At 41.1% G+C, this 15,805-nt stretch overlaps 7 protein-coding genes across 7 annotated transcripts; 6 read left to right on the top strand and 1 right to left on the bottom strand.

Annotated features, from left to right (window-relative positions):
- Window positions 1-1,517: 1,517 nt before the first annotated feature.
- Window positions 1,518-2,879, bottom strand: LOC131267603 (large ribosomal subunit protein eL15). Its single transcript, XM_058270521.1, has 3 exons — window positions 2,828-2,879; window positions 2,215-2,548; window positions 1,518-1,949 (listed from the first exon to the last, which is right to left on the bottom strand). Exons 2-3 carry the CDS (start codon window positions 2,521-2,523, stop codon window positions 1,644-1,646), a joined length of 615 nt encoding a protein of 204 aa, XP_058126504.1. The 5' UTR covers window positions 2,524-2,548; window positions 2,828-2,879; the 3' UTR covers window positions 1,518-1,643.
- Window positions 2,880-3,573: 694 nt separating this feature from the next.
- On the top strand, window positions 3,574-4,535 carry LOC131265169 (ficolin-2-like). The gene is made up of 2 exons (XM_058267429.1): window positions 3,574-4,322; window positions 4,409-4,535. Exons 1-2 carry the CDS (start codon window positions 3,574-3,576, stop codon window positions 4,533-4,535), a joined length of 876 nt encoding a protein of 291 aa, XP_058123412.1.
- A 1,133-nt stretch (window positions 4,536-5,668) lies between these two features.
- On the top strand, window positions 5,669-6,824 carry LOC131263752 (ficolin-2-like). The gene is made up of 2 exons (XM_058266008.1): window positions 5,669-6,612; window positions 6,695-6,824. Exons 1-2 carry the CDS (start codon window positions 5,669-5,671, stop codon window positions 6,822-6,824), a joined length of 1,074 nt encoding a protein of 357 aa, XP_058121991.1.
- A 583-nt stretch (window positions 6,825-7,407) lies between these two features.
- LOC131265167 (techylectin-5B-like) lies at window positions 7,408-8,688 on the top strand. The gene is made up of 2 exons (XM_058267428.1): window positions 7,408-8,372; window positions 8,443-8,688. Exons 1-2 carry the CDS (start codon window positions 7,408-7,410, stop codon window positions 8,564-8,566), a joined length of 1,089 nt encoding a protein of 362 aa, XP_058123411.1. The 3' UTR covers window positions 8,567-8,688.
- A 968-nt stretch (window positions 8,689-9,656) lies between these two features.
- LOC131265166 (ficolin-2-like) lies at window positions 9,657-10,814 on the top strand. The gene is given in 2 exon segments (XM_058267427.1): window positions 9,657-10,615; window positions 10,688-10,814. Coding segments are annotated over 2 exon segments (1,086 nt in total).
- Window positions 10,815-11,617: 803 nt separating this feature from the next.
- Window positions 11,618-13,421, top strand: LOC131265165 (ficolin-2-like). Its single transcript, XM_058267426.1, has 4 exons — window positions 11,618-11,799; window positions 12,064-12,486; window positions 12,840-12,938; window positions 13,011-13,421. The coding sequence occupies exons 1-4, from the start codon at window positions 11,618-11,620 to the stop codon at window positions 13,138-13,140; spliced, it is 834 nt and encodes a 277-aa protein (XP_058123409.1). The 3' UTR covers window positions 13,141-13,421.
- Window positions 13,422-14,227: 806 nt separating this feature from the next.
- On the top strand, window positions 14,228-15,052 carry LOC131265164 (ficolin-1-like). The gene has a single exon (XM_058267425.1). The coding sequence runs from the start codon at window positions 14,228-14,230 to the stop codon at window positions 15,050-15,052; it is 825 nt and encodes a 274-aa protein (XP_058123408.1).
- Window positions 15,053-15,805: the final 753 nt, after the last annotated feature.

The raw sequence follows: 15,805 nt of genomic DNA, 5'->3' as shown, positions 1-15,805 counted from the left end.
CGTTGGTGGCAGACTGACTCTAAACCTGACACACTGCACCTTTTTATGCACCGTCGGAGGAGGAATTCCCGATCGACCCGGCCCGAGGTCGGCACAGCTGGCCAGACACGCCGAGTCACCGATAAACCGGTTCGGTCGGTAACGATTCGCGTGGACCCGACCGTTCTTTCCTCCCCTTGGAAAGTTTCGCAGCATCCGTAAGTCATGCGCACAGGGAAAACGGTTACTTCCCCATTTGAGTTACCGATTGTTACCGATGGTGAATGCAGCCGGAATGCCTGGAGAAACAAGTTACAATAGCTTCTTCAAAGTGAACCTTTCCAGTCTAGTTTGTTCATCCGATTTTCATTGCAGTCTGCTGTTTAGGAATTGTAAATACACGGGCTAAAAGAAAATTTTAAAATTAATACTGAGAAACTAGATACAACCAGCACTGGAATCATCTTCCTTTAAACAAATATTTTTAAAATAGGCACCATATCTCCAGTCTTTGAAGAATTTAAAACATACTGAAATTACTAACAAAGAAAAAAAAAACATTAAATACGATTCTTCTTCTTCTTGGCGTAACGACCTTGTTGGTCATGCCTGCCCGTTAAGGGCTTACGAGACTTGTTTTCCTGTTGTACGTGGATAGAATACGTCCTCTCGTACAGGGGAGGGTCCGGTCTCGGTTGGGATTCGGACCTACGCCGTCGAGGTGTGGTGAGTCCCGGCGCTCATGGGCCGATTTTCTAACCGGCGCTACCGCTTGGCTGTCGCGGACACCGACAAAAGATTAACTTACACAAATTATTTCCTTGTCTGTGGGCATAACGACCGTCTTCGGCCATGCTTTCCCACTAAGAGCTTACTATACTTCTTCCCTATGCAAACGTGAGTAGTTAATTCTCTGGTACAGGCAATGTTGCGGGATCGGTGGGGATTCGAACCCACGACGCCGGGATGGCGCCACGCTTAACAACATAATTACTGTGTTTCACACCTGTAAAGCAAGTAAGAGTTATGCTATACACGAATTTCTACATTCCCCTCACTTTTATCTTATGCTTTCGTGTGGGGTTGTAAAAATATAATTAGCAGTCAAACGAACACCATTCATTAAACTAGCGCTAATATCTCGTTAGAAGCAAGGACAAAACATTTGAAAAAGGAATTAAAACATTTGAATCGAATAACCTCGAAGGAACCGAAAAGATTTTCTAATTTAAAATTAATAAAATAGCACTGTTATTCAATTATGATGAAGCGGTTATAATGCAATCAGTAGTGATAAGACTAAAAACTATCATTAGTTTAGTTTTGCTTGCTTAATTTGAAATATTTTTATTCTTTTCAACAGGTCAGTAACAAGAACCTACAAGAGTATTTTCAGCAAAGTAAATAGTTCAGTGATGATGCACATTGATCCTGTTCCATTCATCTAGCAAGTGTGTTTAAATTGATACTTTAAATACCTCCCTATGGTTCTTTAAGCTGTTTCTTTCTGAATCGGTGAAGTAATGACCAGAGCAAAATTAGTCTCATTGACGGTTTATTGTATGCGTAGCATTTCACAGTGTTCTGATTCATAATTCCCAAAACAACCGTACGTACATACCACCCCAACACGTGTTGCTGGCTGCTGCTGTTACCACCGTAACTTAACGGTAACGGCGCATATGCAGACGGTTGCGACGACGCCAGCAGGCACGACGAGATCCGCCAATAGTCTGGGAGTAGCGGTAGCCCTTGCCCAGACCGCGGGATTTCTTTCCAGCCGACGTAAGACCACGAAGCTCACGGTGCTTGTGTACGGCGTTGCAAATCCAGTTCGCCTTCGGGTCACGGCGGATTGCGTTATGGGAGGTATCAACCATGATGACCTCGTAGTACTTATGGGATGCATCTTGGGAAACCCAGTACGAGTTCAACACGCGAAGACCTCCGACGCGGCGACCGACACGTTCCTAAAACGGGTTAGCGTCGGCAAAATAAGTCATACAGGCAAACAAATAGGTTAGGAACGTAAACCGAAGCTGAACGTAAACACGTGCGGAAACGTCAAACGTGTAAACACATTGTGTTTGAGGTTAGGTTGTTGCTTTCAGACATCCAAGGAAGGTAAAAGTGGAATATAATTCATATGGTCTTTTGGCCATCGTGAAACAAGTTGTTTTCATCAATACAGCAACCTGGGACTGTTTGACATTCTACCAAGTATACTAAACTTACCTCGGCGACGGACTGCAGACAGCGGGTTGGCTTCAGCTCGTTGACACCGTGGCTCTTGGGCTTGCCGTACGTGCAACCCTTGGGGACTGGGCGTTTACGGCCACCGCGACGTACGCGGATGCGGAAGATTGAATAGCCCTGCTTTGCACGGTATCCCAGACGGCGAGCCTTGTCCGGGCGAGACGGACGCGGGGCACGGTGGAACTTGGTCATCTGGCGGTACTGCCAGACGCGGACGCGCAACAGATAGCGCATCACATCGCTCTGCTTCTTGCGGTACAGCTCCTGGACGTATCTGTATGCCCCCATGGTTTATTACGTTTGAGGATAGACCCTAGCAACGAAATCAATCAGTTTTGATCAGAAGTCACATCATCGGTCTATCCTACCGCCACCGCGAGGGTGGAACACGGTAGTGTGGCATAGGCCCGGGGGATTGATGAGATGAGACGAATCATACTAACCTAAAATGAGAAGAAAGCAATTATCAGACCACTAGTTTTCGATAATATTGATTTTGGTATGGATAGGAACTAACAATGGTTGATGAACGCAAGGAAAATAGTGTGAATTTAGAATAAAATTGGTTCACACAACTAATAACGCGACTTACCTCGTGGACAGTTGTGCTGAAAAAGACATTTTCGAGAATTGACACCTCGTTTTCCAACTCGTTGGGAACTGGTGATGTAAGGTCGAAGCTGGATTGAATGGTTTTACGTTTATATTGTACCGCTTGAGTTCAATTGACATAAAACCTTACGGCGGATGTCAGATTGAATATTTTACTTCAATCCGGTTTCAAATCTCAATTAATGCAAAGTCAATCCGGATTTGAAAATAGAAATGGGTTGTTTAATGACGCGTTGATATCCATAAGTTAAAGAGTTCACCACCGAATCTGATAATTTAAATTTTTATTCACCACTCCTCCACATGTTTCGTACATTTTCGGTATTTAAGTTTAAATTGAAGACAAACTCCATAATATCAGCTCCTTTTTTGTAAAACAACCGCTGTATTGTGTTTAAGCTCTTGTTCATTATTTCTTTTTTTGTTGCATTCTCACTCAAGCAGCTGGCAAACGATAATCTCTGTTATTCATACTTGAACTGCATTTCAACGCACACGATTGAAGTTTTCCGGTAGAAACGTGTTCGTGGTTGAGTCAGCTTAAAAAGTGAATCCCCTTATTTGCCTATTGTTTTAACATGCCAACAAGCGATGTGCGAACACCACGTATATAAAGGATCAACGATCAGAAAAAGAAGTTCATTTTATCCACGTGATACGGCGTTTAAGATGTTGTTCAGTGTACGGTGGAATTTGATTTTAGTTGCATTATGCTTCATAACTCCTATGCAGTGTAAAATTAATGAAACTGATCTAAGGACAGACAAGAAGCTACAAAGTGGTTTTTCTTTTGAAATTATCATGACAAAGCTGCAAGTCCTCGAGTACGACATGATGCAAAAGGATCAACAAAGCAAGGAGATGATCAATTCTCTATCGTTGAATGTAGCAAATTTGTTAAAGTCCGTTGAACTGCTCGCCGGACTGGCACAGCCTTTGCTCAGTGGAATACGTGGAAGTAACTACACATCGTGCAAAATGCGACCTTTACTCGACTCTGGAGTGTATCAAATTCAGCCCGAGAAACCGTTCAAGGAGCCGATGACCGTGTTGTGCGATCAAAAGTACGAGTCCGGTGGATGGACCGTTATTCTAAACCGGTTCGACGGGTCGGTGAATTTTTACCGAGGCTGGCAGGAGTATAAGAATGGTTTCGGTACCTTAGAAGGCGAGTTCTGGTTGGGCTTGGATCGCATCCATCAGCTGACCGCGTCGAAACCACACGAACTAGTGGTGCTGCTGGAAGACTACGATGGAAATAAAACAAACGCAAAGTACGATCGCTTTGAGATTGGAGACGAGAGCCAAAAGTATGTGTTAAAGTCGCTCGGAGGGTATTTGGGAACGGCTGGTAATGCGATGAACGATCTGGTAGGAATGAAGTTTACAACACTTGATGCCGATAACGACGCGTGGAACAAGAACTGCGCTGTTTCATTCACTGGTGCATGGTGGTATAAAGACTGCCATAGGAGGTAGGGTTTTTATCCAACTTTGTTTTCTTATCAGCGTTCCTCGAATTTACCTTATGTTTATTTCATTATTTTTTCCATCCCAACAGCAATCTCAATGGAAAATATTTACGCGGAGAAACAAAAGAGTTCGCTACGGGCATGGTATGGCAGCCTTTTCGTGGATATCATCATTCTCTGAAAACAGCGAAAATGATGATCAGGCCGTTAAATTGATGAGTGTTTCAATCTAAAATATATTTGATCTAATAGTTTAAACACGCATTTTCATTAATATGCGTCAATCCGAAATATATGAGATGCGAGTTAATGTTTCAATTTATGTAAGTTATTTTATCGACTCGGTGTGATTTCTGAAAGAACAGCAAGAAATCCTATTTGGAATGAAGTAAAATGAGTCATAACTTGGCTGTTTGATACCAAAACAAAACATAGCGTTTAAAAGGAAAAAAAACAGAATGCACAAGAAAATGTCTCAGTTTCTGATAAAAACGTGGGGCGTATCTGTTTTTATAGCTCAATTTAGCACTTCCGTTTCTTTGGCCTTGGCGTGTTTAGAGCGTGGGAATATCTTTTTTCAGAATATTTGCGAGAATTCAAAGATGCTGACAAGAACCATAGCGTTGTAAATAAAAGATTAAGAAACAACTCGATGATTCAAAAGGAATATTAGTGTTTATTGATGTAGGTTAGATAACTTATCACATGTGCTTATCTAGTTTAAAATTTACATCAACATATTCCACAACAAATACATTATCGTTCGCTCGTGCACTTAAGCAGTTACCCACTTTCTTACTGCTTGTTCTATGACCTTTTAATTTTACGGCGATAGGTGATCGGGATTATTTTAACGATTTTTAAACTAGAAAACAACAACTACATTCTATGTTTGTTTATAAATAAATGCAAACAAATAAAATAAGAGTTTTATCTTAGCCAACTTAACATTTCAAACCTTGTTTTTCATTATATGCAGTTAAATTAATGTTTGATTTTTTCGGAGTCGAATACACCAATGCAAAACATGTATTTTATCCATACTAGTAAGAAATGTTTGCAACTTAACCCGTGGGAACTGGCTTGTGATTCCCCGAAGAATGATAAGAAGCATAACAGAAAATAAAAATCCCCGGATGCAGTAACGTTGATCATCTTTCCCTGCCATATTACGAGAAAAGTTTGCTCGTTTCTTGATGCCAATTTTGTGGGGCGAGATGGCCATCATTACCAGTAAGCCGTGCCTCTAGAAACATGGAGTAAATTTGGAGCCAGCATGACTGGATATATAAAAGATCTCCAGACGAACCGACTAAAGTTAGTTTTGCCATTAGCAACAAGAGATCAACATGTCTCAGCTCAGATGGTCGCTTCTTGTTGTAGCAGTGTTTTGCGTTGGGATTGCATCGATAAAGTGTGAAACAAATGGTAGTGGCTTCTCGTTTGAGATGATCATGACAAAGCTGCAAGTGCTCGAGTTTCACATCATGCAGAAAGATCTTCAAGTGGACGAGCGAATCACCGTACTGTCCTCGAATGTGGCCAATTTGGTTAAGTCCGTCGAGCAGTTGTCGTGGGTGGCCCAACAGACTGGAGAAACTGTCAACCAGGTTGGATTCAATGGCAAGCAGGTTGCTCACAATCTGAGTCTCATCCAACGTGATCTCAGAGATGTTATCGCGGAACAGAGGCTGCTCCTTAGCACCCAACAGTTTGGGGAATATTTAATCCAAGGCGGTTGTAAAACGAGCAACATGTCACAGTTCAAACGTGAGAGCAGGTACACATCCTGCAGAGACGTGCCATTCCACTTATCAGGAATATACCAGATTCAACCGGAGAAACCTTTCAAGGAACCGATGAGCGTCCTGTGCGATCAAGAGTACGAGTCCGGAGGATGGACAGTAATTCAGCATCGCTTTGACGGTTCGGTGAACTTCTACCGAGGCTGGCAGGAGTATAAGAGTGGTTTCGGTAGCCTAGAAGGCGAGTTCTGGTTAGGCTTGGATCGCATCCATCAGCTGACCGCGTCGAAACCACACGAACTAGTGGTGCTGCTGGAAGACTACGATGGAAATAAAACATACGCAAAGTACGATCGCTTTGAGATTGGAGACGAGGGTCAGAAGTATGTCTTGAAGAGTGTAGGCACTTATTCCGGTACGGCGGGTGACTCAATAACAGAACTGGTAGGGATGAAGTTCACCACACTCGATGCTGATAACGACACATGGGATAAAAACTGCGCTGTTGAGTTCACTGGAGCGTGGTGGTACACTGCCTGCCACAAGAGGTTGGTATTGAAACAAACACATGTCATTTTGAAATTTCTTTCGGGCTTATCTGAACTTTCACTTTTGTTATCATTGTACCAGCAATCTGAATGGAAAGTACTTGCGCGGAGAAACGAAGGAGTTTGCTACAGGCATGGTTTGGCAGACGTTTCGTGGATATCATCATGCACTGAAAACATCGAAAATTATGGTAAGACCATTGAGTCTATGATGGGCCCATTCGAGAAGATGGTTATTTTTAGCTGTAATATTGATTAGATGTAATAAATAAAAAGTGTCAGATAATATTTAACTTTCAACAAACTTTAAACTGATGAACGATGTAAAAAAAATTGGAGCACAACTAGTACTAGAACAAGTTTAACAATAAGAAGTTTACAAAGAGTCCGTTGTTACAAGAACTGGGAAATTTATATACAAGAGTGTTCCGTTACATGTATGTTGGTATGAAGTTGATGAACAACATATAACTGTAGAAATATGTGTTTAATCTTTCAAGATTAGTATTTTATCTCCGAATCATCCACTATACTAGTATAGAATGTACAGAAAAAGAAGTTACGGTTTCCGATAAAGATCGTACATACCGCAGCTATCAGGTTTGTTTATGTATCCAAATTATCAGGATGCAGCAGTATACAAAACCAGACAAAATTTATTTGGTTTTGTGGTTGACTTTGAGGCCAACCATTTTGATGGTAATCGCACAACGTTATATAAACGTTCTCAATCGCAACGGAGCTCAGTACGTGTTGCGATCGATTCGCGAAATTATCATCCTAATGAAGAGCAAGATGTTAAAACTTAGTGTTCTTATTGGTTTGATGGTTTGTTTAGAAACTGTGCTTGTTCAGTGTGCTAGCAACGAATCCAGTTCGGTTTCAGCTCCAAGTGGATTTTCGTTCGAGATGATCATGACAAAGCTGCAAGTGCTCGAGTATCACATCATTAAGAAGGATCTTCAAGCAGACGAACGAATCACCGTATTGGCGTCCAATGTGAAGAGTCTAGTGAGAGACGTCGAGCAACTATCATGGATTGTGCAACAGACGGCAGAAACCGTAAACCACCTTGGTTTCAATGGCAAGCAGATTGCTCACAATCTGAGTCTCATCCAACGTGATCTTAAAGAGGTTACATCAGAACAGAGGCTGCTTCTTAGCACCCAACAGTTTGGGGAATATTTAATCCAAGGTGGATGTACAACTAATAATATCTCACAGTTCAGTGTGCAACGTGAGAGTCGGTACACTTCTTGCAGCAGTTTGCCTTTCCGCTTGTCTGGAATATACCAGATTCAGCCGGAGAAACCTTTCAAGGAACCGATGAGCGTGCTATGTGATCAAGAGTACGAGTCCGGAGGATGGACAGTGATTCAACATCGCTTTGACGGTTCGGTGAACTTCTTTCGAGGATGGCAGGAGTATAAGAATGGTTTCGGTAGCCTAGAAGGCGAGTTCTGGTTGGGCTTGGATCGCATCCATCAGCTGACCGCATCAAAACCACATGAATTATTGATTGTGCTGGAGGACTACGATGGAAATAAAACATACGCAAAGTACGATCGCTTTGAGATTGGAGACGAGGGTCAAAAGTATGTCTTGAAGACCCTGGGCACTTATTCGGGAACGGCTGGAGATTCGTTTTCAGACCTCAATGGTATGAAATTCTCCACACTCGACGCTGATAACGACACATGGGGAAAGAACTGCGCGGTTGAGTATACTGGAGCGTGGTGGTATACGGCTTGCCATCACAGGTATGAATGATACAATATTTAAAAATCCATTGTGTTCCGCTCATCTTTTTCTTTTTTATATTTTCATCAGTAACCTCAACGGACGTTATTTGAGCGGAGCTACAAAGGAATCATGGGCTGGAATGGTTTGGCACAAGTTCCGTGGTGAAGATTATTCGTTGAAATCTTCAAAAATGATGATTAGGCAAATGTAGTCCAGATGATGTGTGGTAAATGGAAATTAAGGAATGCATTCTTGAACGCGAATGTATCTTAGTTTGATTCAAATTTATCCATTTTGTTCTAATATTTTGAAATAAATTTGATGGGTATATAGCACTAAGACAGCTCTTTTCCCTGTCAAACCTGTTGTACAGAGATGCTCTCGTTTAATCATCAAAAGAGAACAGGTGTAAAGTTAAATAGTATCTCTTTAATGAATTTCAAATAAGTACAATAGTAACTCAACGAATATATACTGAAACAAATACACTGAAAGTAAATATATCTTTTAAATGCTAAAGAAAACTTTGGATAACAAGATAAACCCAACATGAATTGCAATAAAGAACTATGTATACAAGCGCATTGCGTTGTTGGACTAATACACAGAAAAAGCAAAAATCGAGGCAGTCTCTGCGGTTTTGTGGTTTGCGTTTACACTAGAATCCAAACAGTCATAATTTTGACCTCTGTGCAGTTTTCGATTTTAAAATCTGGAAAAAGGCTACAGCATTTTTTTTCAACACAAAAAGATTTTTCTTAATATCCAAAGATACTTCTAAAAATAAATCCAGATTTTTATATTCTACCAGTTCTATGAACCTAATATAGGCCAGACTAAATACTTTTCAGCGGTAGTTTTGAAAGTTCTTTTAAATTCGCTATAAGTTCGTCTATATTGTTAATTTTCAAATCCATAAACGGACACGTTTTGGTATGTTTGTTGGCAATTTTTAAGAGTTTTTCAATTTTTTTATAGACCTCTCCATCGTTCCGAAAGCTCGGTTTAAGGCAGACAAAGATCGAATAAGCATTTTTTCATTTTTTAGTTTTTCAAAGTATCATATTTAAATTCAGAAACAGTGTAAGCTTGATGACAAATACATTAAGACACCGTTAAAATATATTTGCATATTTTAAACGACTATAAAGTTAAAGCATTTGTAAAAGATTGTTCAAAAGATCATTCGGGCAAGCATGATATTCTAGTGTTAAATTGTGTTTTCACCATCTCGCACAGGTATATAAACGTTCTTCAAACCGACTGAACTCAGTGTGAGCCGAAATTTGATAGAGGTTACCATGTCAAAGTGTCGTTCGATCATTGTTTTGTTAGTATTTTGTGGAATTGCCCTGGTTCATTGTGGTGCAAATGAATCAAATGTAAGTTCGTCACCAACTGGATTTTCGTTCGAGATGATTATGACCAAGCTGCAAGAGCTCGAGTTTCACATCATGCAGAAAGATCTTCAAGTGGACCAACGAATCACTGTACTGTCCTCGAATGTGGCCAATTTGGTTAAGTCCGTCGAGCAGTTGTCATGGGTGGCCCAACAGACTGGAGAAACTGTCAACCAGGTTGGATTCAATGGCAAGCAGGTTGCTCACAATCTGAGTCTCATCCAACGTGATCTCAGAGATGTTATCGCGGAACAGAGGCTGCTCCTAAGCACCCAACAGTTTGGGGAATATTTAATCCAAGGCGGTTGTAAAATGAGCAACATGTCACAGCTCAAACGTGAGAGCAGGTACACATCCTGCAGAGACGTGCCATTCCACTTATCTGGAATATACCAGATTCAACCGGAGAAGCCTTTCAAGGAACCGATGAGCGTGCTATGTGATCAAGAGTACGAGTCCGGAGGATGGACAGTGATTCAACATCGCTTTGACGGTTCGGTGAACTTCTACCGAGGCTGGCAGGAGTATAAGAATGGATTCGGTAGCCTAGAAGGCGAGTTCTGGTTGGGCTTGGATCGCATCCATCAGCTGACCGCATCAAAACCACATTAATTAGTGATTGTGCTGGAGGACTACGATGGAAATAAAACATACGCAAAGTACGATCGCTTCGAGATTGGGGATGAGAGTCAACAGTATGTCTTAAAGGCGCTGGGCACTTATTCCGGAACGGCTGGAGATTCTTTTAGTGACACAAGTGGAATGAAATTCTCCACACTCGATGCTGATAACGACACATGGGGAAAGAACTGCGCGGTTGAGTACACTGGAGCATGGTGGTACAATGCTTGCCACAAGAGGTTTGAACTGCAAGCGAATGCCATGTTTGGATATGTTCTGCTCACCTTTTCTCTTTTTCATCTATTCATCAGCGGTCTGAATGGAAGATATTTGCGTGGAGCTACGAAGGAATCGGCAACTGGAATGGTTTGGCAGACGTTTCGCGGTTATGATCACTCATTGAAAACTTCAAAGATGATGATAAGAGCAAAGACCTAGGCTCGCAAAGAAATTCAAATAAAATTAGAAGTTGATTATGCAGATCATTCTTTTGCATGTAAAATAATACTTCATCTCGGTTGCTTAATTTGCTTGTGCTAATATGGAGCTTGAAAATACACATCTTGACCCCGGTCAGTAATTACGCTCCCCTCTTTTTTACGTGGTTGCTGTACGAACATTTGATAGCGCTTATCTCAATTTCTTTCGAGAAGAGTGCAGTGTTTTGTATTAAAAAAAAATCTATAACATGAAGCCTTTTCGCTAGCACAGGTGAGTTAGTAGTGGAGCGCGATCGGATTGTAAACGATCACATTGTAAAGGGTAAAATCAAAACCAATTGGTCATATCTTGACATATCTATTTCACAAAGATAAAGTACTGTCAATGTGCATGAATATATACTCAAATTAACAAATAAAGCAATTGAAAGTGAATCAACTTTAGTGTGAATTTGTTTTCTTTAGTGAGACGTCTCACTGTCTCCTATACAGGAAATACACGAGAAATCTTCACATGAAAACCCCCTAGCAGAGATAACATTTTTTTCATAGGTACATAAGACAATCAAGAAAACAGTATTCGCTATCAAACTGAGTTTGAATCAAAGCTAATGATAGTACAAATATAATAAACGTAAATAAATATTTTATTTATAACACGGTTTGCACAGTGACGGCATGATAAACACTCGTTAAATACTTCAAACATTTGAAGTTGACAGTGTACGATATATAAGGGTTTTCTGGGAGACTGCACTCAGTTAGTGAAGTTGTTAGTGAAGAAGAAGTTGGACAGCGAAGATGAGGATCTTTCTACTATATGCGAGTTTGGTGCTTGTTTTGGGGTCTTCTTGTGGCCCAGCGATAGTGCGGTGCGTAACGACCCTGGATGTCTCAAAAAGCGGATTTTCTATCGAAATGATTATCACCAAGTTGCAAGTGCTCGAGTATCACATTCTGAAGACGGATGTGAAAATGGACGAACGAATTACAGTTTTGTCCACCAAAGTTGACAACCTGGCGAACATAGTTAAAAACCAGACACAGCTTGTTCAACCAATTGGTGAAACGGTAGATAATCTTGACTTTGGAGTAATGCAAATCAACCAAAATCTTAGTGCCGTTCAAAGTGAAATAAGGGAATTGCTAGCTGCGCAGAAGAATCTTCTCACCAGCTAACAGTTTGAGAGATATATCACCGAACATGGATGCAATACAACTAAACATCCAGATCCTGGTGGGATTCGCGAATCCAACTATACTTCCTGCCGGTCCATTCCATTTAAGAAAACCGGAATATACCAGATTCAACCGGAGAAACCTTTCAAGGAACCAATAACTGTATTGTGTGATCAAGACTACAGTTCTGGAGGATGGACAGTGATTCAGCATCGTTTCGAGGGTTCTGTGATTTTCTACCGTGGCTGGCAGGAATACAAGAACGGGTTCGGTAGTTTAGAGGGCGAGTTCTGGTTGGGGTTGGATAGCATCCATCAGTTGACGGCCTCGAAGCCACACGAGCTGGTGATACTGCTGGAGGATTACAATGGCAACAAGACATACGCGAATTATGATCGCTTTGAGATTGGAGATGAGGGCCAAAAGTATGCCTTAAAGACACTTGGCGTCTTTTCCGGTACGGCTGGAGATTCTTTAGGTGCACAGAAGGGAATAGGTACGGTCACACGAGACGAACCTTTGATGGCGAACCTTTCGCACACTATTACAAACGAATGTCAAAAAAAGGTTCGCCGAACCTTTTAGCGTTCACACGTAACGAATCTTTGAGGTAGTTTCATTGATAGTTGGTAAGAATAAATCAAAGTAAGCATTGTAAACAAATGAGGAAATCGAACGGAACGTCAAAAAGGTTCGCGGCAAAGGTTCGTGCTATCCACCAAAATCGGTGAACCTTTTCTGCTCGAAAAAGGTTCGCGAACTCTGCTCGATTCACTAACACATTCAAGAAAAGGTTCGCCGAACGTCCAAATTCGAGCAGGGTTCGTCTCGTGTGACCGTACCTAATGAAGTTCACCACATTAGACGCTGATAACGACAGATGGGTGAAAAACTGCGCTGTTGAGTTCACTGGAGCCTGGTGGTATGCAGCTTGTCATGAAAGGTCAGTCGTCGGTGTGGTATTTTGAGAGAGAATTGTTTGTTAAGTTATAATTATTCCCATTTGTTTTCTTAGCAATTTGAATGGCCAGTATTTGCGTGGTGACACGGATCAATATGCGACCGGAATGGTGTGGAAGTCGTTCCGGGGATTATATCATTCATTGAAATCATCGAAGATGATGATACGACCGAAGGAAATGTAATAAAATAGTTCACCTGTGACGAAAACCAATCACTTTTGAAACTTCCTTTCGTAACTAACGAACGGCGTAACAAAAGATAAAAAACGTGCAATGTATGGTAAGTCAATCTGTACATTTGGGAATTATAACAATAAAGCAACGGCCTTCATACGTTTATTCGTAAATCAAATTTCACAATTATCGATTCAAGCTATACAAAAACAAAAATTCGTTGATGGTGACGTGGAATACTTTAACACTAAGTTTACAACAGTTTCTGACGTCAAATTAACGGGATTTATGAAAAAAAAACCATGGTTAATGGAGACCAGAATATTACATTTGATCGTGGTGAAGCGCGTGAAAACGTGTTTGTCAGTCAATCACACTATACGGTGTGATGGCAGCTTTATCAATGTTGTAAACTAACACGTGTTTGCACAGTTTTTTTGTAGCAAAATTTATTATTTATTTTATGTGTAAATTTAGAATATGCGAAATCGTAAACGGAAATAAATAAATTTGGTATCAAGAGCAGCACTAACCGATGAGATGCGTTTACCATGATTTTTGTATTTTTGATCAAGAAGCGCTACGGTGGTCAACCAGGTTCAACGTCCCCTAGTAGGCTGGGAGTGTACTCCAATTATATAAAGATGTTGCTTCGAAGGTAGGGGACGTTCCTGTTATGGCTATAATGCGGAGGTTACAAGAAGTTGTAAGCAACCAGACGGTCGCGTGGCAAGATCGGTTGATGGAGAGAGTCACGTATAACCCCGGAAACCTATCACTAGAAGCGACCCTGCTAGGCTTGTTACACTGGTTATGCTGATAGTGGCAGAGTCGCAGAACGACAAACAAACCTTACCTGTCGCTGTTGGCGGGTGGTTGACCAGTACCACCCTTTGCATCACGCGCCTTCAGATATCGCTCTAAGTTCAAAGGAAAAACAAACTAGGTTATAGACGATACTTTGTGCTACTGTCGATTGTTCTCGGAAGAATGAAGGAAAAAGATCACATTTTTCACGTAGAACAATGAATATTCAACGATATATAAGGGTTTCAAGGGGGCTTTATTCAGTCAGTCTAGAAGCTGAGCAGAAAAGATGAGGTCCTCTAAGGTGTACGCAATGTTACTGGTCATTTTAAGTGCCCTTTGGGCCCCAATCGTGGTGCAGTGCAAAAGAAACGAAAAAAACTGCAATGCAAAGATTGCGGAGCAGTTGGAAAGCCTAAAACTTGATTTAATAGAAATTGCCAGTGATCTTAGTGGATTAGAGCAACTAAAGTATTCGCTAGCGGAACAGAGGACTCTTCTTACCCGTCGACAGTGTGCGAAACCTCTTACCTGTTGTGAATGTGGTGAAACGAAATGTCAATGTGGATGTAGAATTCCAGAATCTAACTATTCCTACTGCAGTGACATAATATGCACGAGGTCAGGAATATACCAGATTCAACCAGAAAACCCCTTCAAGCAACCGATGAACGTGCTGTGCGACCAAGAGTACGGGTCCGGAGGATGGACAGTGATTCAATATCGCTTCGACGGTTCGGTGAACTTCTACCGAGGTTGGCAGGAGTACAAGAACGGTTTCGGTAGTTTAGAGGGCGAGTTCTGGCTAGGCTTGGATCGTATCTTTCAGTTGACCGCCTTCAAACCACTTGAGTTGGTGATTTTGTTGGTAGATCTCTTAGGCGTCAGCACGTACGCAAGGTACGAACGCTTCGAGATTGGAGACGAGAGTCAAGGCTATGTCTTGAAGCCTGTGGGCGCTTACTCTGGTACTGCTGGTGATCAATTGACAAACCTCGTAGGACAGAACTTCACCACACTGGACAAAGATTATGACGCTGTATCCATAAATTGCGCGGTTGAGTACACTGGAGCTTGGTGGCATGAAAACTGCGATTTGAGGTCTGTAGTATGAGTGTCACATTTTTTTAGACATCGTTGATAAAATTATGATCATCTCCCTTTCTTTAACTATAGCAACTTGAACGGAGCCTACATACCCAAATCGGGGACTATTTTGGATTCGAACGTAGTAATCGGAATGATATGGCTACAACCCGAACCGTTGAAATTTTCAAAAATGATGGTACGACCGATACCATAAAACAATCCATCAAGCGGATAAAACATTCAATCTGATCACCTACTTTGTTTCGTTATCATCGAATCGTTAAAGAGTATAATTTTACCAGCAATCTCCACAACGCTTTGGTACATCGAAATAAAATAAATCAATAAAAAAACTAACTAATAACAATGTGAAAAACTAATTGTATTCTTCCATGTAATTGGAAATAAAGTTTTAGTTTTCGGCATCAAAATACGGTGGCTGTTAATACTTCCTGTAGATAATTTTTGACTAGTTCTTGCTTTTGAAGAAGAAAACACAAAACAATGCCCCAGATAAAACTGGTCGTTTTAAGTGCCTCCAGAAAAAATAGTGAGCTGGGTTTGAGCTGAAACCTCATATTTTTACGACGGTAAAACTGGGGTGGCAATTTAGTGCATAAGTTACGCATTTCTAAACTAGAAATATTTCGCATGAAACTATTGAACATATTATTTAATAATTAATAATAATTGATTAAGAATTATTTCTAAACACTACAACCATGCAATGTCCATTGTACATTTTTAGGCGCATGCGAAAGACGGTGGGACATCATGG

Source organism: Anopheles coustani, chromosome 2 (assembly GCF_943734705.1).
Source record: "Anopheles coustani chromosome 2, idAnoCousDA_361_x.2, whole genome shotgun sequence".
Lineage (NCBI taxonomy): Eukaryota > Metazoa > Arthropoda > Insecta > Diptera > Culicidae > Anopheles > Anopheles coustani.
Note: the sequence above shows the minus strand (reverse complement) of the source record. Positions and strands in the feature narration are given on the sequence as shown.

Coding starts and splice junctions, on each gene's coding strand:
- LOC131267603 (XM_058270521.1), bottom strand. CDS start 2,523: ATGGGGGCATACAGATACGTCCAGGAGCTGTACCGCAAGAAGCAGAGC. Junction 1,950..2,214: donor GTCTGCAGTCCGTCGCCGAG/GTAAGTTTAGTA, acceptor AACCCGTTTTAG/GAACGTGTCGGTCGCCGCGT.
- LOC131265169 (XM_058267429.1), top strand. CDS start 3,574: ATGCAGTGTAAAATTAATGAAACTGATCTAAGGACAGACAAGAAGCTA. Junction 4,323..4,408: donor TATAAAGACTGCCATAGGAG/GTAGGGTTTTTA, acceptor CCATCCCAACAG/CAATCTCAATGGAAAATATT.
- LOC131263752 (XM_058266008.1), top strand. CDS start 5,669: ATGTCTCAGCTCAGATGGTCGCTTCTTGTTGTAGCAGTGTTTTGCGTT. Junction 6,613..6,694: donor TACACTGCCTGCCACAAGAG/GTTGGTATTGAA, acceptor TCATTGTACCAG/CAATCTGAATGGAAAGTACT.
- LOC131265167 (XM_058267428.1), top strand. CDS start 7,408: ATGTTAAAACTTAGTGTTCTTATTGGTTTGATGGTTTGTTTAGAAACT. Junction 8,373..8,442: donor TATACGGCTTGCCATCACAG/GTATGAATGATA, acceptor TATTTTCATCAG/TAACCTCAACGGACGTTATT.
- LOC131265165 (XM_058267426.1), top strand. CDS start 11,618: ATGAGGATCTTTCTACTATATGCGAGTTTGGTGCTTGTTTTGGGGTCT. Junction 11,800..12,063: donor ACGGATGTGAAAATGGACGA/ACGAATTACAGT, acceptor TGGTGGGATTCG/CGAATCCAACTATACTTCCT. Junction 12,487..12,839: donor TCTTTAGGTGCACAGAAGGG/AATAGGTACGGT, acceptor GTGACCGTACCT/AATGAAGTTCACCACATTAG.
- LOC131265164 (XM_058267425.1), top strand. CDS start 14,228: ATGAGGTCCTCTAAGGTGTACGCAATGTTACTGGTCATTTTAAGTGCC.